Source organism: Glycine soja, chromosome 7, assembly GCF_004193775.1.
Source record: "Glycine soja cultivar W05 chromosome 7, ASM419377v2, whole genome shotgun sequence".
Classification (NCBI taxonomy): domain Eukaryota; kingdom Viridiplantae; phylum Streptophyta; class Magnoliopsida; order Fabales; family Fabaceae; genus Glycine; species Glycine soja.
In genome coordinates this window covers 3,895,662-3,921,290 of record NC_041008.1, presented here as the reverse complement: position 1 = coordinate 3,921,290, position 25,629 = coordinate 3,895,662, and the positions used below count along the sequence as shown (strand labels likewise).

General features: G+C 30.2%; 3 protein-coding genes across 3 annotated transcripts; 1 reads left to right on the top strand and 2 right to left on the bottom strand.

The window, feature by feature from the left end:
• The first annotated feature begins 5,516 nt into the window (after nucleotides 1-5,516).
• On the top strand, nucleotides 5,517-13,357 carry LOC114418232 (protein STRUBBELIG-RECEPTOR FAMILY 6-like). Its single transcript, XM_028383475.1, has 16 exons — nucleotides 5,517-5,791; nucleotides 7,809-7,932; nucleotides 8,034-8,105; nucleotides 8,186-8,251; nucleotides 8,345-8,416; nucleotides 8,517-8,588; nucleotides 8,990-9,061; nucleotides 9,152-9,217; nucleotides 9,316-9,375; nucleotides 9,466-9,764; nucleotides 10,280-10,584; nucleotides 10,942-11,213; nucleotides 11,476-11,608; nucleotides 12,253-12,389; nucleotides 12,498-12,654; nucleotides 12,837-13,357. Exons 1-16 carry the CDS (start codon nucleotides 5,707-5,709, stop codon nucleotides 12,984-12,986), a joined length of 2,142 nt encoding a protein of 713 aa, XP_028239276.1. The 5' UTR covers nucleotides 5,517-5,706; the 3' UTR covers nucleotides 12,987-13,357.
• Nucleotides 13,358-14,610: 1,253 nt separating this feature from the next.
• On the bottom strand, nucleotides 14,611-18,186 carry LOC114418231 (26S proteasome regulatory subunit 7). The gene is made up of 10 exons (XM_028383474.1): nucleotides 18,044-18,186; nucleotides 17,464-17,545; nucleotides 16,932-17,023; nucleotides 16,778-16,855; nucleotides 16,508-16,569; nucleotides 16,253-16,397; nucleotides 15,950-16,168; nucleotides 15,680-15,861; nucleotides 15,228-15,403; nucleotides 14,611-15,001 (listed from the first exon to the last, which is right to left on the bottom strand). Exons 1-10 carry the CDS (start codon nucleotides 18,128-18,130, stop codon nucleotides 14,844-14,846), a joined length of 1,281 nt encoding a protein of 426 aa, XP_028239275.1. The 5' UTR covers nucleotides 18,131-18,186; the 3' UTR covers nucleotides 14,611-14,843.
• Nucleotides 18,187-19,283: 1,097 nt separating this feature from the next.
• Nucleotides 19,284-22,223, bottom strand: LOC114418230. Its single transcript, XM_028383473.1, has 8 exons — nucleotides 21,848-22,223; nucleotides 21,705-21,769; nucleotides 21,526-21,624; nucleotides 20,979-21,026; nucleotides 20,771-20,840; nucleotides 20,596-20,667; nucleotides 19,986-20,114; nucleotides 19,284-19,558 (listed from the first exon to the last, which is right to left on the bottom strand). The coding sequence occupies exons 1-8, from the start codon at nucleotides 22,043-22,045 to the stop codon at nucleotides 19,412-19,414; spliced, it is 828 nt and encodes a 275-aa protein (XP_028239274.1). The 5' UTR covers nucleotides 22,046-22,223; the 3' UTR covers nucleotides 19,284-19,411.
• Nucleotides 22,224-25,629: the final 3,406 nt, after the last annotated feature.

The window sequence follows — 25,629 nt, the reverse complement described above, 5'->3', positions numbered from 1 at the left end:
TAATTAAGACATGAGAAAACACTAAAGATGCATTAAAGTAGAACAGAGGATTGGAATAGAGAACTAGTGTTCCTTAATATTAGTTGTGTAATAAGTGAAGGGTACTCCTTGTACCCATATCTTTTTTCTTAATTAAATGAAAATTGAGAGTTTGTTTGATGATAAAAAAAAATGCAGTCAAGGTTCTTAAATAAATATTAATTATCTTAAAGTTGGTGGATATTTTGCATCAATCATTTGATAATAAAAAAATTATATATCAATTTATATTTTTTAATTAATTTATCAATTTAAATATACTTTTTAACTAAGAAATATAATAAAACTTTTCAGGTAACATTTTGTCGATTCAGTACGCAAAGAACACTTATATTTGCAAATTTGGTTTCCTTTGTGAAAAGTCTTTTTTGTCAACATCAAAGACAACCCACTTGTATCTAGAAAGAGATTGCTTTGAGTGACCATTTGACAATGTAGAACGTTTTATTTCATATCATAGATACTGTCTGTTACCATGTCGGTGTAAATAGTTGTGCTGTATGTTTCAGATGACGTGCATGTGATTTTTAATCTAATGCCTTTAACTTAAAGAAAAGTGCCCAAAATAATTAATTAACTGTTCCTTGATGCCTTCCAAACTCGTTTACTTGGTTATATATGCAATGTATATATATAGATAAAATAACCAACATATTTTACTTAGCATCTAATCCCCGTTTTATTAAAATATGTGAGCTTGGTCGCTGATGTTCATGAGTCTTTGTAAAGTAATGATGATGTATGTAACTAACTAGAGATTATGTCATCACCGATTTATGTAAAAAACTTTTTTGACATGTAAATTGATTTTCAAGTCATTTTGAATTGTGAAATTTAATTTGATCACACGACAAGTTTGTTGCCGTAGTTAAGAAAATTGTTCTCATTTAGATATTGTCAACTTCCCATCACCCATAATCATGTTTTTTTTGGCAGTAAAAATAGTTGATATAAGAGGAAAAAAAATGTGAAGGCAATGGTGGCCAGAAAAAGTAGTTGGTTGGTCTCAACTCTCAAATCCTTGTAAGGGCCTTTGCACGTGTTGAAATCAAATGTTTGTAATGTTGATGTTGGATAGTGCTAAGAACCCTACCTAGTAGAAGATTTTGGAGACGCCACATGGAAGTAGCTGAAATTAAAATGGTTACTTAGTTAAGATGCCCAGTTGTCCACACACCACGCAAATAGTTTATATATATATATATATATATATATATATATATATACACCCATTTTTTGTGTGTACAATAGCGATAAAAAAGATTAAAACCTACATCTTATACATACTACTCTAACTGCATATACTAGGTTGATTTTAGTGGATTATATTTATCATTTGAAGATAGTTGTTTCTTTAAAAAAAAAAAATTGTTGTTTCTAATCAAAAGGGGGAGACTTATAAATCTGTAGTAGTGGAAAGACAAGGACTAATGTGTTTGTCTATCTATATTTTTTATTTTTAAATAAAATGAAGAGATCAAAATAGTTAATTTATATTATAGAACTACATAATTAAAAAAAAAAAACAAATTGAAATAGAAGTATATAACTACAATGTATTAATAGAAGTTGAAGAATAAAATGTATATACTAAAACAAGTTGATATCTAGTTTATACATTGTTATATATATGGGAGCAATTAATTTATAAAGTAACATTACTTCAAAAAAGAAAATTAAAAATAGTGTGCATTTATGATGCATCAATAATAATTAAAAGGTAAGCTAGCTCCTTAAAAAATAATTAAAGGGTAAAATAGGCCAAAATTTGTACATTTATTTTTATATGAGGATATTTAAACTTAATTATTATGATTTTTTTACTAAAAACATTTGACATAAGGAATAATGACTTATATTTCTTAATCAAGTAGTCAAGTAAAGATTTTCACCAATTTTAATAAGAATCAACTTTATACCAATATCATAATAAAAAAGAAATTATCACGATTTTAATTAGGGTTGGCTGAAGCATAAAGCAGCCACCCTTATTTTAGATAGTCCCAAATTAATATTCTTACAATTAATATTTTATATAATTTTTAATGTACGTTATTCTAGTGTAGTAGGCCAAATTTTCTTGAAGGGCCGAGAGTGATACTACAAATCTGCAATATTTGAACGAGTGATACTCCAAATCTGCAATATTGGTATTTGAATCCAAAATTTATCACTCATTATAGTAGACCTCTTTTTTATTGTTCTATGTCACTTAAAGAATTAATTTCTCATTAATTACATTATACATTAGTAATATTTTTATAATTGGATACATCAAAAGTTTCTCTTTAAAAAAATTGAATGAATTGACTTTAATATGGATCGAAAAAAATATTAAAGGAAGTTAATTACAATAGTTTTATAAATAATTTTATATCTAAAAGCTCAAAAAATTAACTTTCAATGATAAAATATAATTATTTAAATAAAATATAATAATTTTTTTTTTTAAATTATTTATTTTAAGAAGGCCTCACTTTCAATATTAGCTTTATACCTAAAAATATGTTGAACCGGCCCGCTCTGATTTTACCACATGACTGATTTTTATTAAACTTGGCTTGGACTATAAAGTTGTCACATGATCATTTTTTTACCAGCCCAACATGACTTGGAAATCAATTTACATCTTACCGAAGTTTTTTTCTTTTTTCTTTTTTGTTTACATATAGTGATGATGGGATATATGACATTTCATTATCAAATAACAAATTCATTGATGAGAAAGCTAATAAAATGATTTTTCTCTTTCTCAGAGAGAGAATGTAAGAGAGATAAATATTTAAAATTAAAAATAAAATTTTGTGACTTTTAAAATAGTCCTATATATATCATTTTAAATAATTTTAAAGTAATCATTTCACTCCCATATAAAAAAATAATATACGTAGAGGGATAGAGAAAATTCAGGTAAGCTTGTAGCAAATAAACTTTTGGAAAGAACAAATTTACATTACCATGTTTTATTTCAGCCCAAAAATAGAAGGAAGTAGTATATTATTAATTTGAGGATTAAGGAAGCAAAAAGAAAGAAAAGCTTTTGTGAAATTGAAACCAACCTACGAATCATAGACAAGTGGCTTTGATGTTGATTGCATGAACAAAACCCAGTTCATTACGCGCAATGCTGACCTTTTCTGCCTAATAATCACTAGAAAAGTTGCATCACCTAAACCTTCGTGTCATTACATAACAACACCATATACTATTATACTACACATTATGGCCTCCATTACTATCATTCCAATGCCCAAAAGTCAAGATAATCAACCCCTGATGATTTTTTTTTTTTTTTCAAAAAGTACCAAGGCTTTATTTTAAAAAGTTATGTTTATTCAAAACTCTTCCAATCATTCTACCATAATAAAAGATTAATAAAATCATCTTTTCCCCCTTACATCCTCAATAGTTAAAAATTTCATTGTATTTTAATAGATTTATTTAAAAAGACAAATTTTTTACAACTTATTTTGTTTTATTTATAAAATTCGAATACGAAACTATCTAAAAGAAAATTATCATTAGATCAAGAAAGGCTTATAGATGAATGCCCAGTAATTGTAAAAAAAAAAAACATGAATGCCCAGTAATAATTGTCATAAAAGCCACGTGTTCCTATTCTTGCTTATTGATGAATGATGTATATATATAAGGCGAATTATTTTTGTCAAATTTATTAGGATTTAATGGAGTTGTTTTCAACAAACAACTATACTAACTTTGTTATTTTTATGTCTTTTAAGGTTGTTAGGTAAAAAATCAAAAAATATAATAATTTTTTATTCTAATTAAAAAGTTATGGAATTTTTTATTCTATCTCTTTTTTTCTACTTCACAATAAATGATAAATAAATAGAAAAATAAGGATATAATTGATAAAAAAAATAATTAATATGATCTTAATCTTTACAAAATACATATAAATAAAAATAAAAAATCTTCAAAAATTTGACAATTAAAAAAGAACAAAAAAGTATTAATTAGTTAATTTATGTAAAAATATGAGAAATAAGCCACGTCATTCTAAAATTAAACTTTTACTTTAGATTTTTTTTCCACAAATAGTCTCATAATATGTTAATTGATGAAAGTGTATGATGAAAAAGAGGCACACAAAAAATATATCGTTAGTGAATTCTTTCATTTAGTAATAACTGATTGTCATATATACAAACATCAACTTAATTTGACCTTAAATTTTATAATATAATATATTATTTTGGGATATTTTGTTGTAACTTGTACCTTTTTATTAAATTTATCTTATTGCTTTTACATAAGATAAAGTTTTTTTTGTTATTATTTGGGATATCTTTATATTACACTGTTTGCTTTAACCATTATATTATTTATTTTTTTTATTTTAGCATTGTACTTTAAAGTATGATGATCAATTAATATGACAATAATAATATGCAATGGTATTGCCATGCTAGTCAAAACAATGAAAGTAAAGACATATATAATTAAGTGCACATATATATACTATTTTATTTTAAACTTAGCTGATAACATTTTAAGATATAATATAACATTAATGGTAGACTATACAACATGAAAATAATAGTAATTGAAACTTTAAAAAAAATTTAAAAAATTAATTTTTAAATAAAATTTTTTTAGTGTAATATTTTATCTACAAAATTAAATTAAATTTATATAAAAAACATTTTTTTTCATTTTACCTTTATCAACTATTCTAATGGATGATTTTACTAAATATTCATAGTTTAATAAGTTAGCTTAATAGTCTTTAGTCTTTGTCAGTTAATTTTTTAACCTTTAACTAATTTTATAAGTATTTTCCCTTAAAAAATTAGAAGGATGTTAATAATAAAATAGAAAATAAAATTCCATCATTTAATTGACATCGAAAGAGAGGAGAAATAAGTTTTTCAACTACTTTTATCAAATATAATCTTAAAAAAGTAGAAGGATTTCAATAAAGGAAGGAAAACAAAATTGTCAACCAAGGAAAAATCTAATTATTTAATTCAAAAGAGAGTAGAATCATAATGTACTGTTTTATTTTTGTAAATATTAATTGAAGATATTTGAGTTTAAAATTTTTTTACAATCATTTAATTAATATATTAAAAAATTATAAATATTTTTTTAGTCTCTACAATATCATAGAAGAGACAGAAGAGGCATTTTTTTTAACTTTTATATTTTCTTTCTTTTTTATCTCTGTAAATTTTTTAATAAAATAAAAATAAAAACTTACTCTTATCTTCTCCATTCCCTCACAATAAACGCTATATACAAAAAATGATTTATACAATTAATCCGAAGCAAAATAGAAAATATTATACGGTTTTTTACGGTGGCCAGTGGACATGATAAAGATTCAAAGTTTGGAAATATTTCTTAAATATTTATTCAACAAAAAAAAAGGGTTTGCATATCTTCCTTTCCTATATATATAAAAGAGCATGGTAAGATGATAATAATAAATTTATTACAAAATATAGAATACACAATAATGTGATAAGGCATTTCGTGCTTGCCAGCTTTACTCGGCAATGGTGGCAACATATATAGGCAGCAACCCATAAAATATTATTATGAAAAATTGAAAATTAACGTAAAGGGGTTGATTGCACATCCTTTTTGCTTTCAGGGTTGGAAGAATTTTTGCGATAAAATATTTTTTCACCCAAAAAAATGGTGTTGGATCCAAGACTGGTGCTGGTGCTGTTCATCGGCACTTGCATTTTGGCCATCAATGGTGACACAGATCCAAATGACGGTTTGTGTCTTCTTTGATCTCACTCTCAGCTTTGCACTTTTCATCATTCTGTGTGTTTGTTGCATTGTGCTAGTGTTAGTTAAGTCTGCTTCTTTCTTTGTTTTCTTCCCTTTTGCTTGCTTACATGTTTTTGTTTGGTTTTCAAGTTCCAACCTTGTTCTTTGGACAGCTCTGTCAATTCCCCAGCAGATTAGATTGATTTGGTCTATGTTTTGTGTCTGGTTTTATTGGTTTTTGTATCATAGTGAAGTTTGCCAGCTGATCTCTTCAGTGGCACTTGTTTAATTTTTTACCCTGAATGTTACTGATTACTCAGATTGATAGGGTGGCCTATGCTTTGTGTACCAATGATTTCAGCAAAAAAAAAGGATTTTTTTTAAAAAAAAATTAGTTTTTTTTTATGTTATTTTCAGTTGTGTTTGAGCTATCAGCTATGTGTTGTGTATGCTATGTAGCTGGTTGATGCAATTCTCACTTCTTTACTGCAGAGAATGTTGTCAACTAACAAGGATAGATTGAAACATCAGGAATTTGATGTAATAACACAGTTGCTATTTTCTTATATTTTATTCTTAAAGTACAGTTGAACGAATTTCCAAGTTCAAAAACAGGAGATGCCTGTTATAATAATATCCACTCAAGCTGCACAAAAACAAATTGCAACAGCTGAGTGGGACCCTTCGTCTTCCACTTTCATTCCATGTACTTGTTGTCTTTGATATTGTGTTTTCTGTTTGATGTTCAAATTTGTCCTTCTTGTATGATGATGTCTAATTCATTAAAAAAAAGAAAAAGAAAAAGAAAGAAACCTAAGAACTCTCTATGAGAAGATTTAGCTACAAAGATTGCAGCTCAATCTTGCTTCTGTTCTCCCTAAGGGAATAAATGTAACAATCTTAATAAAGCACTAGACCTCATGTGAGTGACATCTTGAGCTGTTAAAAGCTCGCCATTCTATGGCTGCTCTCCATCCTTTGTAGTAGGTCTCAGCATTCACTTGTATCACGAGGTTGATTGCTTTATTACTAATAAGAGTAACCTTGAACTATGGTAGCTGCATTTCTGCTAAATTCCAAAATCCTTCTCAACTTTGTTCTGGGCTTTATGTAATGAATCTTGACCTGCCATATTTCTGTATAAAATTTGAAGTATTACATTGTGATCGTAACAACACCACTAGTATGCTGGATTCTATCTTTAGCTATATGAAATTTCTGATATATCAATCACTAGCGTCTTGTAGGCTCTAGCCATCTATTTAAGGTTTGGGAATGCTTGCATGGAATTAGTAACCTTTTTTTTACTGATTTTTGCATCTTATTATTCATGTCCGATGTAATCCTCTACGTATATTTATTCTTCTTTTGTTATCAACTACCTCATACTTGACCAGCAACTTGCTCTGCTTTGTGATACTTTGAATGTATAAAATGTTGGCTTGGTGAACATCTGATATTAAATTTTCTACTAAACCCAATGATGAACTCTTGTAAATTTAAGTACGTGATGGTTTAAAACCCTTGCATATTTACTCTTATTTGGTAAGTGGCTAGGTGATGTGAATAGGTTTTCTTTATGTTCCTCTATAGTCAGTAATATTACTTTTCATGAACTTACATGCATCCATTAATTTAATCTCATATCATGCCAATTTGGCTGAAGAGACTGCAATGCATCATTTTAAGAATCCCTAATGAATTTTAGTTTCTTTATTGTTAATTTTTTCTTTCTTGATGTTTAAGGGTGTAAAGTCAATATCATGAATTTCAAATCTTCAATGTGAACATTTTCTGAATTCAGACTGAGAAGATTTAATGATTAATTTGTTCACTTATGCCTAGAAGTGATAAATGCTATCATCATAGGTTCCATTCCATAGTTGGCAAATAGTGTTCATATCTTAAAATATGTAAAAAGGATGGTAGTGCAGACACTAATGTAATAGAAATCTATAATGAACTTTCTATTTTACATGTCCAGGGTTTACCAACTATCTTTTTCTTAATGTTTGATGCAGTTGCTTCTCTAAAGGTTTTGTTTCAAAGTATGAACTCACCATCCCAGCTAAATTGGAATGGTGATGATCCTTGTGGACAGTCGTGGCAAGGCATCACTTGCTCTGGCAATCGAGTCACAGAGATGTGAAGTCGCAATCTCTCTTTCACTTTATATGTCTTGATTGTTATTGCTTTTGGTGCTGTGATTTCTGATGATTATTCATTTATTTTCCACTTCTTATCAGTAAGTTACCTGGTCGTTCACTTTCTGGATCTTTGGGTTACCAGCTAGAACCCATGTCATCTGTGACAAACCTGTAAGTTAATGGTCTCATTCATCATATAACCAGTTTTATATGTATTGTAATTATTCTTACGACCATGTAAAATTCTGCAGAGACTTGAGTAACAACAACCTTGGTGGCACCATACCATACCAACTTCCTCCTAATCTGCAGTACTTGTATGTTTCTATATCTTTTATTACTTTTTTCTTGATTTTTGTTCTGATATTATAATTCATTAATTTCTTACATTCATGTTTCTTTGGATGCAGAAATCTTGCTAATAATAATTTCAATGGGGCAATCCCCTATTCCCTTTCTGAAAAGACTTCGCTTATAGTCCTGTGTGTAATCATCTTCTTAACTTCTTGTAAACTTCTTATTGTATAAACCTCCTTCACAAGCAACTGGAATCATTTTTTTAATTTAATCTTCGTTATGCAGGAATCTTGGTCACAATCAGCTCCAGCAAGCACTTAATGTTGATTTCCAAAAGCTTTCTTCCCTCTCTACATTGTGAGATTTCCTATTCCTCCTGCCCTTCAACAATATAAAAAGTAGTCTAGATGTCTATCAAGTTTATGTTAACTATAAAATATTGTTTGTTTTCATTTTCAGTCTGAGATTTTATGTGTTTTGTTATGGATCAATTTCCATTTTGCATTTAGTAATTTCACAATATTACTTCTGATCCCATGTTTAAGATAATGTTTGTTATTCTTCTGTGAAAAATGATCCATATACATTGGCTATTGCACTATATTCTACAACATGTGCTTCTGGTGGTTTAAAATATCCACACATTTGTCATAGGTAACAATGGAGGGTATTTTGTTTCATATGCTCGAAGTAAAGTATGTTAGAATTTGGTTCGGTGACAGTTCAGGGCCAGGTATAATATCTATTATTTGTTGCAGGGATCTCTCCTTCAATTCTTTGACGGGTGACCTGCCTCAGACTATGAGCTCACTTTCTAGCATAAGAACCATGTAAATGTCTAACTTTTCTTTTTGTTTATCCATTTTTCTGCTAATACTTACATGGTGTGGAGTACATTCTGAGTTGACTTGTTTATGTAGGTATCTGCAAAACAACCAGCTTACTGGCACCATTGATGTCCTTGCTAATCTGCCTCTTGATACTTTGTATGTTTCTGTTTCATATAATAGCTTTGGAATGTCCTTTCCTATATTTCAATAGAAGTACCTTTTCAGTTCTATTTATGTTCTTAAATTTATCTCAGGAATGTGGGAAACAATCATTTTACAGGCTGGATACCAGAACAATTGAAAAACATAATACAGTAAGCATTGCCATTATCAGCAATGTTTGTTAGAATCAATTTTTCGTCATCAATTCTATAAATCTTGAAAATGGTCAAATTTGATGACAGAAAGGATGGTAATGCATGGAGCTCGGGACCTGCACCCCCACCTCCTCCTGGGACACCTCCAGCAGTAGCAAGAAACCGAAATCACAAATCTGGTGGACATAGCCCATCAGATGGTGGCTCAAGTGACGGTGGAGGCAAAAAATCTGGTATAGGAGGTGGTGGAATTGCTGGAATAGTGATCTCCATCTTGGTTGTTGGGGCAATAGTAGTATTCTTTCTGGTGAAGAGAAGACCCAAAAAGTCATTTAATGATGTTGAAAAGCTTGACAATCAACCCTTGGCTCAAAACGAAGTGCACGGTCTGCATTTTATTCTTGCATACTATTGAAAAATTATTTTCATTTTTTTATTAAGGTCTCCCTTATTTTAGGTCAATGTATATTCATAACATTTCACTTATTTGTAGGTTCACCCTTCATTCTTCTTAAACCTCTTTCTCTATTGATGCTTAACTATGATATGCATAATTCTGCCTTTGATAAATGAATTTTGCAATTCAATCTATAATATTGTCGGATAATCTGTATTTGAACTGTAAGGCAAGTTAGTAGCAATTACTTCAACACTTTTGTCGGGGGATAGATGCATGCTTGGCACCATAGCTGTGACTACACTAGAGAAAGCTTATTTTTGTTATAATTAGTTGTGCCAAACTGCACCACTAATTAGAAAATGACTGGGCTGTCTACATTCTTTCTTTAATGGAAATGACAGCCTTGTCTTAATGCTTTCAGTTTAATTTTTAGCCATTAAGTTATTCTTCTTTCATTATGTTCTGATTGAAATTGACATATTAATATCTGTCATGATGCAGAAATGAATTCCATGCAAACTTCATCTGTAATTGATTTGAAGACATTTGATACATCTGCGACCCCAATAAGCCTTAAACCTCCACCTTTTGATCGTCACAAATCATTTGATGAAGACGAGTTTTCAAACAAGCCCGTTATAGTCAATAAGCCCACTAAAGTCAAGAAGACCGTAACAGCTCCTACAAATGTAAAATCGTATTCTATAGCTGACCTGCAGATTGCTACTGGATCCTTCAGTGTGGAGCAACTTCTTGGTGAGGGGTCTTTTGGACGTGTATACCGTGCTCAATTTGATGAGGGAAAGGTATTCCTTACCTGTTGTTTGCTGCAAATACACCTCTATATCTAATGCAGGTAGCAGAGATATATAATTCCAAAATAGAATTGTCACATTATATAATTTTGGTAGAAGGGGTCAAATCTGAATAGTTTCAATATGAAAGCATGTGAATGCATGTGTTGATGATGCATCTTTTAAGTCTTATGGCTATGCAAGTATAAAATCAAAGAAGTCCGAGAAGTCCTGCTGCATGTAGATGCCACACGTACAGCCAATAGCTCCCAATAAATACCATGGACTTTTCTATAATAGACCATGCCTAGAACCTATGTATATGTTTATTAATTGTTTTGATTTGGTTTTCTCCTGAAAATGTTGTAGGTTCTTGCCGTGAAGAAGATAGATTCATCTGTCCTTCCCAATGATATGTCTGACGATTTTGTAGAACTAGTTTCAAACATATCCCAATTGCATCATCCCAATGTGACCGAGCTTGTAGGTTATTGTTCAGAGCATGGACAACACCTACTAGTCTATGAGTTTCATAAAAATGGATCACTTCATGACTTCCTTCACCTACCTGATGAGTATAGTAAACCATTGATATGGAATTCTCGTGTGAAGATTGCTTTGGGGATTGCTCGTGCTTTAGAGTAAGTTAGTTGTTTGTTAATGTAGATAGAAGATCTTGATATTACATTTATAAGGAGGTTTTGCGTCATTTCATATTATGTTAAACCTTATGACTGAATCTGGTTTTCTATTTACTTATTTGCTGAAGAAACTAGGGACTTTTACTATTAATAGGAAGTTTAGACAGATCTAATAGAAGACAACATAGTTTTGGACTTCAAGCATCAATGTAAATTTTTGCCCTGAGAATCAACAACCTAACTCTACTTGTTTTTCTCCTAGGTACCTACATGAAGTTTGTTCACCATCTGTTGTTCATAAGAATATAAAGTCGGCCAACATATTGCTTGATACAGATTTTAATCCTCATCTTTCCGACAGTGGATTGGCAAGCTATATTCCAAATGCAAACCAGGTGACTTTAGTTTTTTTTTAACATAACGGCTTTATGCTATGAATTGATGTTTGTATAGTTAGATGTGTGATGGTGTTTGACCAGGGTAGTTCACTTTGTTTTTCTAATTTTTAGGTTTAACTAATTCTCATTTTTCAGTTTTGAACCGATTGTTCAATTCTTAACTCTAATTCTTTAGTTGATATTGCCATATATGTTATTGTCAAGTATAACAATTAGGGAAAGAAAGTGAGAATGGTTGTACATATAAAATATTTTGCATTAACAACCATTGGCTTCAGTTTCCTTGCCTCTCTCCTAAAAGCTTAAGCTGTTACTTAAAGCATAGGCAATGCACAAGCCACCCTACATTTGTTGGCTGCTGGTTAGGAGTGAGAGGCTTGGGTAATTGGCACGAGGTCATAAGTTTGAACCTTATTGCCACCATTTGAATAGAAAATAAAATTAACTTAATTATGAAGTACTAGCAAGGGTTGAATTTCAGACCACTCTGGTTAAGACAGCTTAAGATTGGATAGATAGTGCTTGTGTCAATCATTGGCAATAATACTGACAGCCCTCTTACTGAATGCTATTTCTTCCTTTGCCCACCGGCATTTACATTCTAAAAGTATTAGAAGTTCTAACTAATTTCTCATGTTCAGGTATTGAACAATAATGCTGGATCTGGATATGAAGCTCCCGAAGTTGGCTTGTCTGGTCATTATACTCTTAAGAGTGATGTTTATAGCTTTGGAGTTGTCATGTTGGAACTTCTTAGTGGACGGAAACCATTTGATAGGTGAAAGATTGATATACCTTTAAGTAACATAACAGTTTTACTTTTACATGTACACACTTTCAAACATAAATGGGCACATGCCTGATTGTTAAAACGTTCCTTCTTCAGCTCAAGGCCGAGGTCTGAGCAGGCTTTGGTTCGATGGGCAACACCTCAACTCCACGATATCGATGCCCTGGCTAAAATGGTTGATCCTACATTGGAAGGATTATACCCTGTGAAGTCCCTTTCTCGATTTGCGGATGTTATTGCTCTGTGTGTTCAGGTAATGTCAGTCATGTTTCATCTTAATTTTTATTTAGTGAATAGGCTGTACATCACTTGTTTTGGGAGTCTAATTGAACTGTAGCTTGGGGTAAGTTCAAGCATTGGGGTACCCTTGGGGATGAACAACATTTACATGTATTAATCCATTATCATGTTATTCTAATTTTACTTTTGGGGCAGCCGGAGCCGGAATTCCGACCACCTATGTCAGAAGTGGTTCAAGCGCTGGTTCGGTTAGTGCAGCGTACTAACATGAGCAAGAGGACGTTTGGAACTGATCAAGGAGGATCCAACAGAGGGGGTGATGACCAAGATACACAAGACATGTAAATGGGAACAAAAAAGGCTTGTGTTGATAGAATGGCAGAAAAGGAAATGATATTCTTCAGATTTTTATCACTTCTTTCTAACCCCCTTCAGCCAGTTTATGTTCTGAGTTAGAGGATTGCACCTTTGATTATTGAAGCTAGAGACAATTTCTTGGTGTATGATTTTGCGCTATTTCTTCTATTGGTGGTATAAATTTCAATAATTTAACCTTTTTGCGAAATTGAAGCTGGGTTACGATTGATGGTTGCAATCTTGTTGTAATAACTAGGAATCATAACAAGCTTTTTCATCGTATTTTGTGATTGTATGGGTCCAATATTTTGTATTAGTCTAAATAAATACACCTGTGTTGGGGTCATTTTACTCCTCTGCTTAATCTTCTTCAGAATATAATTAACGAACTTATAAGTAAGCCGTTTTGTGTTTAAGCTAATGAAGCGGTGTGAAAGGCTCATCATAGTTTAATATAACAATGTTTGGCTCTTATATCAACCATTAACTCAAATCTCAAACTTGTCACAGCATGTTAATTACTTGAGCTATGAAGAATTTTAGATGCTAACCCGTCTTGCTTATATCTATAGCTTTTAGGGGATAGGAGCACACCCAATGTGAACCCATTTTTTTTTTATGGTACTGCTTGACATTTTCTATTTTTCTTCTCTTTACCTTGTACAGTTTTCATGGGGAATGAATACACCACATTTCTATCTTTTTTTATCTGTGCTGTTTTCCAACTAACGTTTTCAAATCGAACGTCATCGTTGAATAAACACCACAATTTGTTAAATCTTTGAATAAGTCATGATAATAAGCTCACGTTCTTTTAAGAAATATATTTCTTTAAAATAAAAATTAACTCATTAAAAAAACTTTATTGGTATATGTAACTAATTTTTATTTTTATTTATATCAAAGTTGTTTTATTTTTTAACCTTTTCATTTTATTTATTCATTGCATATTTCTATACTACTTTTTTTAACAAGTATAAACACAATAATGCAATTGAAAAATTAATAATTATATCTTAAACTTTGAATAAGAGAAATAAAAATGAAAAATTAATTCTATCTTAAAATACATATACTAATAGATAAAAACTCTTTACACGAGAATTCTCACTCATTAAATAAACTCTACTTAACAAGTACATATATTAATTTCACCCTATAATATAACGTATTAATAGATAAAATAGTTCTAAATCTTCTTTTTCTTATTAATTTTCCAATTTAATAAATGAAATATACGATATTTTGCTTTGTATAGACCGATTATTCAAATCGATGTGAGTAAACTAATGAACTCGGATATACAGGCACACGTACAATTTTCATTATAAAAAATACACTGTAACTATTTCTCCAGAGCGTATATAATGAAAACAATTCTTATTTATAAATCTAACCTATATAATCATGCATAAATGATTAAAATTAAAAATTAATTCACCGTATGATCACTTATATAATCATGAACATTCATCTTTTTATATTCAAATAACATCTAGTAATTTATATTGTTCTTATTTTCACAATAACCATTTTCATTTAACAACTTAAATCAATTTTCCTTATATCCATCCTAATCAATTTCTCCATGCAAATGACAATACGAGGATGGTTTTTCCCCAATAACGAACAACTTCCATTGATAACAAGTATATTCTTCAAAAGGCTAAAAGAAGGTTTTGCTCTCAATTTTGGATGTAACATGAAGGAAACGTTTGCTACAGACAAAGATGCATTCAAACAGGAGTTAAATAGAAAGAATCGCATGCCCTTCAATTTTCAGGGGAAAATAAAGATAAAGATCGTACGTTCTACTATGGTCTCGGGAAAAGATGAAAGAATAACTCAGTTGTAGACCATATACTTGGGAGTTGCACTGAACTTCTGGTATCCTTTGATGACTTTATTTACTGCATCAAGGAAGTCTTTCTCTGTTACAGTCTTCCTCCGGGCACGGATAGCATACATACCGGCTTCTGTGCATACACTCCTTATATCAGCTCCTGGAGACAACAAAAAGTATCTATCAGAAAACCAATGTCTAGAAATTCTAAAGCATGAAGCAACAATGTTGGATAGCAAAGCTTTAGGAAATGAGAAAAAAATCCCTCAACCAGAAACAAGTTTGACCAATAAGTATACTAGCAGAATGTTGAAATCCTTAATAGATTGATGATCAAAAGTACAAGATAAATTATAAATTTCCCAGTTTCAAAATAATGTTGGTACCAGTGGAATTTGGGCAAAGCCGAGCCAGAAGTTCAAATCGAATATCCCTTTCGCAGTTCATGGTTCTTGTGTGTATCTTGAATATCTGCGTCCTACTCTCTAAGTCAGGAAGGCCAAACTCAACTTTACGGTCCAATCGCCCAGGCCGCAGTAGTGCTGGATCTAGAGTGTCAGGCCTAGAAATTGTTGACAAAAAGACATGACCATAAGCCCAGGTTAGCAGCACTGAAACATCCAAATTGAAGACAATCATTCACAGAATCATGCAGCATTTTCAAAGGAAGTTATATTGCAACCTTGATTTGTAATTCTTTTTCTAACAAGAGGATGGACAGACACTCAGTGATATGACCTTACAAGAAAAAATGAATTTGAAAGGGCATTTGGAATGCATCATCATTATGGAAAGACTCGCATTGCAGAGACATGCTCTCACAATAAAATCAACCAACCTATTAGTTGCCATCAAAACTTTGATGTTTCCCCGAGCATCAAACCCATCAAGCTGATTCACAATTTCAAGCATGGTGCGCTGAACCTCATTGTCACCACCAACGCCATCATCAAATCGTGCACCTCCAATTGCATCAACTTCATCAAAAAACACAATGCATGCCTTCTTTGAACGAGCCATCTAAAAATGAGAAAATTTTAGTCAAATGATTTATTTTCATGGAAACAATGATAAAAAAAAGCTAGAGGACGAGTCTTGTGCATTTTACCTGAAATAGTTCACGAACCATCCTAGCCCCCTCACCAACATATTTCTGAACTAGCTCACTTCCAATTACCCTTATAAAACAAGCATCAGTCCTATTAGCCACAGCCCTGGCTAAAAGTGTTTTCCCAGTTCCTGGGGGGCCATAACAAAGAACACCCTTTGGAGGATCAATCCCAAGCTTGACAAATTTCTCTGGATGAAGCATGGGAAGTTCAACAACCTTGCAGTGAAATTACAAATTAGTGACACGTGACTTATCTACTTCATTATAAATGTAAAATAAGTGAAAATTCCAATGACTTACTTCTCGCATCTTTTCAATCTGCTCCTTACAACCGCCAACATCATTGTATGTTACATCTGGCTTCTCTTCAACAGTCATCATGGTCACACTTGGATCAATTTTTGGAGGCAAAGGAATCTGAATCTGATATTTATTTCTATCAACCCTGCAATGATAAAATGAAGGTCAAACAAACAAGCATACAACAAGGCCATAGAGTTCCTCTTCTTTCTATGGTTATACATTCTAGCATCAAATTACTTATTGGAGGCATACCCAACACGCATCCCTTCCTCTATGTCAGTGGGGGAAACCTTGTCTCCTAGCCCAACAACAAACTGCCATCATCAAAGCAGAAGGTAATGGTATATTAGGTGCAACATGGCAACTTCAAAAGGGGGGGGGGGAATCATGGCATTTCACATAGCATAAGACAAGATCAGCAAGAAATATCTTGATTGACAAGTGACGCCAGATATATTCAAACAACTATCTGATAGATAAGGGAAATATGAAAAGATTGTTATTAAACAAAAATATAGGCACCTTTGCAATCTGCTTCACATTGATAACATACTTGGCATCTTCAGAATTTGGGTTTATAATCTTTGTGCACCTTGCCACCTGTTCAATAAATAACCATAGTTAGCAAATATTAAAACACTTAGAACAAATTCCACTAAATAAAACAAATAATCACCTGAAGAGGCTGCTCCTCCTGCATCATTTGCTTATCAGAAACAAGATCCCACTGGCTTGGTGCAGCTAAACCAGTATCAGACTCCTTTATACCTATTGTAACAACAGGAAGCAAACATTTAAGGAGGTGTACAAGTGTTAACAGCATCCAGTCCATGCAATTAGGACAACCAGTATAAACTATAAATGCAACGAAAAACAGAACATCTACACAATAACAATTATTAGCCCCTTCAGTTTTTTTTTTCATGGTTAATGACTGATAGCAACGAACAAACTACTGCTATCACCTATTGAGTATTGACAAGACATAATAAATTTAGATCTAGAAAAAATACAATTAAGGAACCACTTGTGACCCGTGACCCATGACCCATCAAAAAGGAAAAGGAGAGTAGACGCACACAAGCTACACAACAAGACCCACCCAAAAAAAAAGATGAGATGTAGCTTTTTTTTTAATTTAAACAATTAAAATTATTTACCAAGCAGAATAATGAATTGCAGTAACAAACTAAATCTTTTGCACATACCACATAAGTCATTCACTTTCTTGGCCATATCTTTGATTTCCTTCTCCGCCTTTTTTATGCTTGTGGAGTAAGGTCCCAAACCCTGTGGAAGACAAAATACACAATAAAAGACTGTTTATAATTATAAATATACTGATGATTATAAAACCACTGATTAGAAGTGAACACGTAGCTACCACAAACACCAATTACACAAACCCCAAAACTAGCAACCTCAAACTCTTGCCATCTAAAACAACCTATCGAAATCTTTATTTATCCCTTTCATTTTCCGGAACAAACTCTAAGCTTCCTAGATTTCCAAATCAATAAAAGAAGTTCAAAGATACAGACTTTAACCGACCCCACGATCCAAAATCAGAATTAAGTGAAAGTAGGTCATCAAAGTAAATTTTCCCCAAAAATACTAAGCAATTAGAATCCATTAGCAGCAGAATTGAAAGAAAATTAGAATAGGATTCTTTTGGGATGGCACAACAAAAGTAAAAAAAATAAGATTCTTAAAAAACCAAGATCTGCTTGGCAAAAATCCAGAAAAGGGAAATTAGGAAATTAGGGTTTTAGAGAGAGGAAAGCATACGTAGGTCTTGAGGAGGGCGATGTCATCCTCGTCGAGAGGTCGAGGGTTCTTCTCGTCTTTGAGATCGTCTTCGTGTTCAATCGCCATTGATGATTCTTTCTTGGGAGAGAGGAGAAGCGATGCCAAGTGATTCAATTAAAGTTGTAATCAAGTTTGGCATCAGCTGTGCCATTTTATACGAGAGAAGAAATTTATATTAAAATATTAATACTTTTTGTTAAAATAATAATACTTTTTTTTTCTATGGAAAATATTAATACTAGTAATTTTTTGACAGCCAAAATATTAATACTAATTAAACAAACAAAAATTTAACATCATCATTATTATAAATATAATATTTTTTTGGCTTTTTTTTTAACTTGCGTTCTGGGAACGTTTTGAGCAAGACAGCGGTAATTTCTTGTTCAATCTTTTTCGGATTTACATTGATTAATAAAATATATAAACTTGTCCTCTAAAATATATATATATATATAAACTCGGTTTTATATCTTGAAGGCTTTTGTGTTTTTCTTATTAAAAATTCTAATATGCATCTTTATTCTTTCGTAGAACCATAATTTAAAAAATACTAAAAATAATAAATCTAAGAATCTCCACATATAACAGAATATATATTCACATGGAGTAGATTCACTCCTACTAAAATTACATCGGCAAAAATATGCTTTTAATTTTTTTTTATTTGGGTCATTTTTGTTTTACTTCTTAAATTTAAATTTGTTTATTTAGTTTCTCAATTTCAAAAATAAAAATAAAAATTAGGTCTTTTCATAAATAAAAATTCTCAAATTAATTTAGGATTGATTGGGATTTTTTATTTTTTTAGAGAGACTAAAAATATTTTTTGGAATTGAAAGATTAAAAATATAAATTTAAATTTGGAAGACCAATAACAAAAATGGCTCAAAAACTTATTTAATCCAATTGCTAGATTTAGATCAAGAATCAATTTTCAATGTATGTCATTCATTGAAAAGATTAGGCATAAATTCAAAAACTAAATTGACATACGAAATATTCAATAGAAAATCAACTATGACAGTTTCAAACCAAATTTCATCCCAACATAACCTGAGCGTGGCTCAGCAACTCATGAACCCTTTAGAAATTGAACCCAATTTCCTCCGGATCCATTGACAGACCAGGCTATGTGTCCTAGGTGAATTTTCGAGCCTTACCACGCTATGTGTCCTTCAATTGTTCTCAGTTAAGTCAATTGTAGAACGAGAAAAAATATTCACAAGTAACATATATTGATAAACGAGTTACTATCAACCAAAAAATATGGGTAAAAATTTATGGCATTGTGAAGTAAGTGGATGATTGAATAGAAAATTCTAATGCAAGTTGTTACAAAACTGATTAAAAGACGGACTTCTCGTATTTTATAACATCTACTGGGTTCAAGTCATAGATCTTGCAAATGTTTATGATGGCATGTTGACTAAGACTCTCTTGACCCTCTTCTAGATGGACAAGATTCTCAAGTTCTTTGGATGGCCTCAACACCTGATTCATACATTTATCAAAGAGAGATGCGTCAGTGAGTATGCTTGATATTGTTAAAAGCAAATATCATATATTTACTAAGAATTGGACTATGTGCGGGAAATGTTGTGACAACAAAAATTTGTTCCTTTTTATTTATGAGATCTTGTACATGTGTATACAAAAAAACTTAAAACAATGAGGGATAATAATAATTATACACAATTTTTATTTTTTTGTTCAAATAATTATGCATGAGTTAATCAAACAACACTTAAATTCATCAAAAGCTAATACATACATGAAAATTGTAAATTAACACAATAAATGAATATACCAAAAATAGTTTTTAGCTCATGCATGACATAATTTAAAGTCTGCAAGGGAGGTGAAGCACTATGAACTCACCAATATCTCTTCTAATAGAAGAGAATATGTAAAGGCTTACCCAACAAGGTTCATTTGAACTATGTCTTTGACTTTTAGATTCCTTGTGCTCAGTTTTCTTTTCATCTGTACAAGTGGTGTTTGAAGTCTTGCTGTTATCTGAGACTAGTTGAAACAGCCTCTCACTTCCCTAAACAAAATTATATTAAAAAGAAAATTAATTCAAGAAAAATGTTGTCAAAAGCCAAACTCCAAACATTATACTCACAAGTCTGAACCTAAGGAATAAGGATCATCAAGAATGACATCATCCTAATCAAAGGTTAACATAAAAATGTAAGGCAAATCCTTGGACAAATTGACAACTATACAAGAACCATACAACTTTTTTAGTTACTTCTAAATCAAATGATGCCCGTAGTGATTTCCACTGCCGAATCCCTACATTTGAAACATACAAGTTGACTAGTTGAATTTACAAACAACATCTCATGATATTCATAATTACCTTAGAATATTTAAACAACAGTAAGCTTGTCAAGATTATAATATATAAAAAAATCACTCTTACATCAAATTAGTAAGTTGAGACACACATATTAACACGTGAATGACAGGAGGAGGAAAAGAATAGATTGCAAGTACTGTACAAAGTTAGCAATAGAACGAACCTGCAGGGCTCTCCAATGAGAATAAGTGCGAAATAAAACCCAGAAGAATGGAACATTAGGCAAAGGTAAAATCTGCAATGTAAAATTAAGATGTGGATATCAATTGAAAAAAAAAAAAAGAATGAATTACATATTAAAGAGTAAAAATACACAAAACATAACAATGGGTACTTACGCTAAGTGCTGAAGTCAATGGAATCAACGAAACTAAACCGTATAAGTAATTCCGGTGGATAACTGCTCCCCTGTAAACACATAACAGTACGAAGTTGAAGTAGTAACACTGAAATTAAATCACAAGACACAGTAACAAATTCCAGGTTAACATAGAAAGTGATTTTTTTTCTAGCACAGCCAGTAGAATGGGGAGGAGCAAGAATTACCTCACAGCAATGTGTCTTAGTCTTCGACGAACAAGTTGAGCATTCAAACTGAAAATGTATTATTAAATGTTATTGGTATACAAGGTTGAAAAAAGAAAAGCAAAACTATCCATAGTGCTAAATTTTCTTCTTAACATCATGTTCCCCATAAATAAATTTTCAAAAAATGCAGATTATTCTGTAGAGAACATAACAACAAAATCTATATATAAGTACAGAAAAGAAAATAGGTTCTCTCAAACAAGGATAACTATGATATTTAAAATGAAAATCCAAGATAAAAACACCCGGAAAAGCCTCAGATGCAAAGAAGACATAATTTAATCTCTCATTCACACTGCTCCATTATCGTCATTGAATATCAAGAAAGTGCAAGAGTTGAACAATGGCAACTTGATCGGTTAAATCTAGTAACCACAAACAAACAACAAAAAGATCAACAATAAGAGAGAGGACACATTTCATTCAATGGTAGTAAAATAAAAGTAAAACTTCAAACAAACAGCACCCTTTGACAAGCCATGTAAACAAAGAGTCCAGCACCAACCTTGATGGATAAATGATTTCAACACTAGTGATTTCCTTCGATATAGACTTCAAAAATATCTCAGAGGGCTTAACCCGCGACAAGAGCCGCAACCCCAACCTACAAAAAAAAAAAAACTCGAAATCAAGAACATTACAGTAATAAACAACTTCACCACTAAACAACAAAACAAAACTAACCCATGAATCTTGTTCTTGAAAGACCCCTCCGGCGCCTTCTCCAAGCCAATCCAAGCATTATTCATCTACGACACACAACAGCCAAAGAGTAAAAACGAGATGCCCATAAAGAGAAAGACACGAGAAAAGAAGAAAAATGTCACCTTGTTGGCGATGTAATCGACAAAGAGCTCAGTTTTGGTGTTAAGGGGTTTATCACCAACGTTGATGTTGGTCCACAAGTCTTTGAGGGTTGAGGGGGATTGAGAGGAAGCATGGGAAGCGGAGAGAGAGTGATCGATGGTTCTGGAGAAGCACCAGTTCCTGCCTCGTATTGGGAACACAAACAATTTGGCTCTCATGGTGATGGTGATGCCTCCAAAACCCTTTGGACTAAAACCCTAGGAAAGAGGAATTTGGGTGTATATTCTGGAATAAGAAGAATGTGGGTTGGAGAAGGAAAAAAGAATGGCGAAAGAAAGTAAAAATCGACGCGGTTTGTGGTCCAAAGAGAGGAACCTACCTATGAATAGGGATGAACAGAAACAGTGACAGTGGTGAAGTAATAATAATAATGGGAAAGGAAATCAAACGAGCAAACGACCAAAGGCATCTTTTTTTAAAAAATTTAACAAGTGGAGTAAAATTTAAATTAATATCTTGAATGGATCAATAATTTCTCAATTGAAAGTTATTTTACAATTTTTTTAAAGTTTTTATTTTTATTTTTTTCACACCACTTTAAAGTTGTAATGGATTTTTTTCACTAAAGTTCTAAATTATTTTATGATTTTAATTTTTTTTTCAAGTAAGATATTTTTTAATATTAAATAATTTTTTATTTTAAATATTTAATGAATTAGTATATGTTTTTTTAGTTTTATTTAATATTTTTTATATTATTTCATTTTATTATTTTTTATATTTAATATTTTGTATATTTTTCACCAATATTAGGATTATTATTTGTTTTATAAATTAAAAAGTAAAAAAACTTAAATTTAAATAAAATATTAAAATGTACTTTGTTTAGCAAAAATATTGGAATGTTTGTTATTAACATTAACAAATAATATTAATTTATAATTTATCAAATAATATTAATTTAAAAAAATTAATTAGTTTTTACAAATATGATTATGTATATTAATAATTTTATACAGCGGTATTAATTAATCTTATTTTATAAATTATTTTAATATTAATAACATAAAATAATTTAATAATAAAAATAATTATTAAAATAAAAGCTACATAATATATTAATATAAAATAAATAATATAAATTAAAGAGAGACATGAAATTAAAAAATAGAAACAATATTAGTTATTAACTTATTTGTATGGACAGTTAGTTATTATAATTATATTTTTCACTTTTACCATATGAGTATTTCTTAGATGTATTTAATATATTTGTTAAATAAATATGTAGTATATTTTAATATTTTTATTTAAATTTAAGTGTTTTTAATTATTTTTTAACTTACAAAACAAATAGTAATCTTTGACATTACAAAAAAAACATAAAAAATATATTAAATAAAACAATGTAAAAAAATATTAAATAAAACTAAAAAAACATGCATCAATTCATTAAATAATTAAAATAAAAAATTATTTACAATTTAAAGAAAAATACCTTACATGCAAAAAAAAAATTAAAATCATAAAATAATTTATGACTTTAATAAAAAAATACATTACAACTTTAAAGTCGCGTAAAAAAAATTCTTACAACTTTAAAGTCATATTTTAAAAAATAAAAAATAAAGTTATAAAATTTTTTACAACTTCAATAAAAAAATCATAAAATAATTTATGAATTTCAATTTAAAAATCATGAAATATTTTACGACTTGATTTAAATTTATCCCATTTAATAAATTTGAAAAAAATACCCCTTTTGTCGTTAGTCCTAAATCAAACCATACGAGAGGTTTTATTACCTAAGTATTAGTATCTTTTGCTTTATTACCTATGTATTAGTACTATCATGTGTTTAATGTTTTTTTTTAACATATGTTTAATGTTTAATATTTAATGTGCAATTTAGTGTCTTGTCTAGGGTGTTCAAACCCAACTAAACGTTTTGAAGGGTCCTATGTATCATTAATATTTAATGTTGAAACTCAAATCGATTCAAAATTAAAAATATAAAATTTCTTAAAAATAAAAAATCAAATTAAACTCATAATTTTTAGATTTGTTTGAATGATTTTGTGCTTGAACAATCGATTTGATTTGGATTATGATTTGTATTTATAAAATTGAACAAAATAGGAACACTTATATACTACTTTAGTATTATATGTTTTATATATATACCATTTGAGTTTCAAAACATTTTATAATATTATATATATGAAATTTATATAATGTATACTATTTTTTTCTTTGGATGAATTTTTTAGAATATGTTTGATTTAAAATAGATAAAAATTTGATAGATTTTTATTATAGAATGTTTAACATATTAAACTCTTGTATTTTGCTATTAGTAAATTTTTATAATTTTATTTAAAAGATGAAAAAATATATAAGTTTTGATAAAAAAAAACTATAAAAATCAATCGGATCAAATCAAATTACATATATTTTTTATGTTTGGTTTGAATATTTTTTGGTTAAAAAAAAAGTGAACTAAACCACACCCCAAACGCAAAAGACGCCTATTACATCATACTTTCTTAAACTTTTTATTTTGGAAAGGAATAATTTCTCTAACTTGGTTATTTATTGTTTTTTAATTGCTATAACCAAATTTTCTTAAGTATTTATATTTATCTCATTTTTTATTTAGAAAATTAATGGTTATAATGAATTTCAAATAATTATTTGAATGGTTTGGAATTTGAAATTTATGTGAAAATAATTTAATTAAAATATAGTAACATGTGATCCAATTACATGTTATTATATATGATGACTTTATTTCTAATGATTGTTTTAAAAGTTTTACATGAAATAATTTATATTTGGTTTATAGTATAAAAAAATTATATTGATTATATACTGTGAAAAATAAACTCTTCCACGAATGTTGTGCAAAGTAAAGCTAATTATTGAAATATGAAATGTTATCTGCATAAAATGTGATCATTAACTTGATAAATTTTAACTAAAAAAATACACTGATTGAATAATTTTAATTGTGTGAAAGTTTTAAAGTTAAAAGTTTTAATTCTCACATTTTTAATAACAAAAACACGAATTTCAATATAAGTAGGAAATTTAAATTGACTTAAATATGCATCTCAATCCAATTCAATTGATAAAAAATCAGTTCCATTCAATACATAAGGTTGGCTAGTGAGGAATAATACAAAACCCGCATCATTCATATTAATGAAAAGTCCATACATAAGTTATGTCAATGAATGCACGCATCATTATGTGACAAATGGCTACACCAAGTTAGAACTTACCAAATAAGTCCACTTAACCCACTGAACCAAGCCACAATTTACTCAGTTCTATTTGAGCATAGCTGTTGCTTCCTGCACCTGCTTCATGTACCCTTTTCAAAATATTGTTTTTACCTTCTGAATTGATCATTTCAAAAACCAAAAAGGGATACATTTCAGAATGTAAATTACATTCTGAATTGACCATTCCGAAAGCCATAAAGGAGGTGCAGGAAATAACTTCGAGGGGCAGGAAGCAACAACCTTAGAACATCTAAATTTAAAGTATGGCCCGTCAAACCATCAAGATGGCCCATTAGACCCATTAGACCGGGCAATTTTGACAAGTGACAACTCTAAAGAAGTTAATAATTAGATTCGCTCATTTTTAATAAATTTTAATTGATAATATATATGTCATTTTAGTCTAATATTGATATGCATCATTTTATCAATTTATATTTTCTCAATTATATTTTTCAAAACAATAAACCGAGGAAAGTAGTGCTCTATCTTACACTATCGGAGCAAGTAGATTA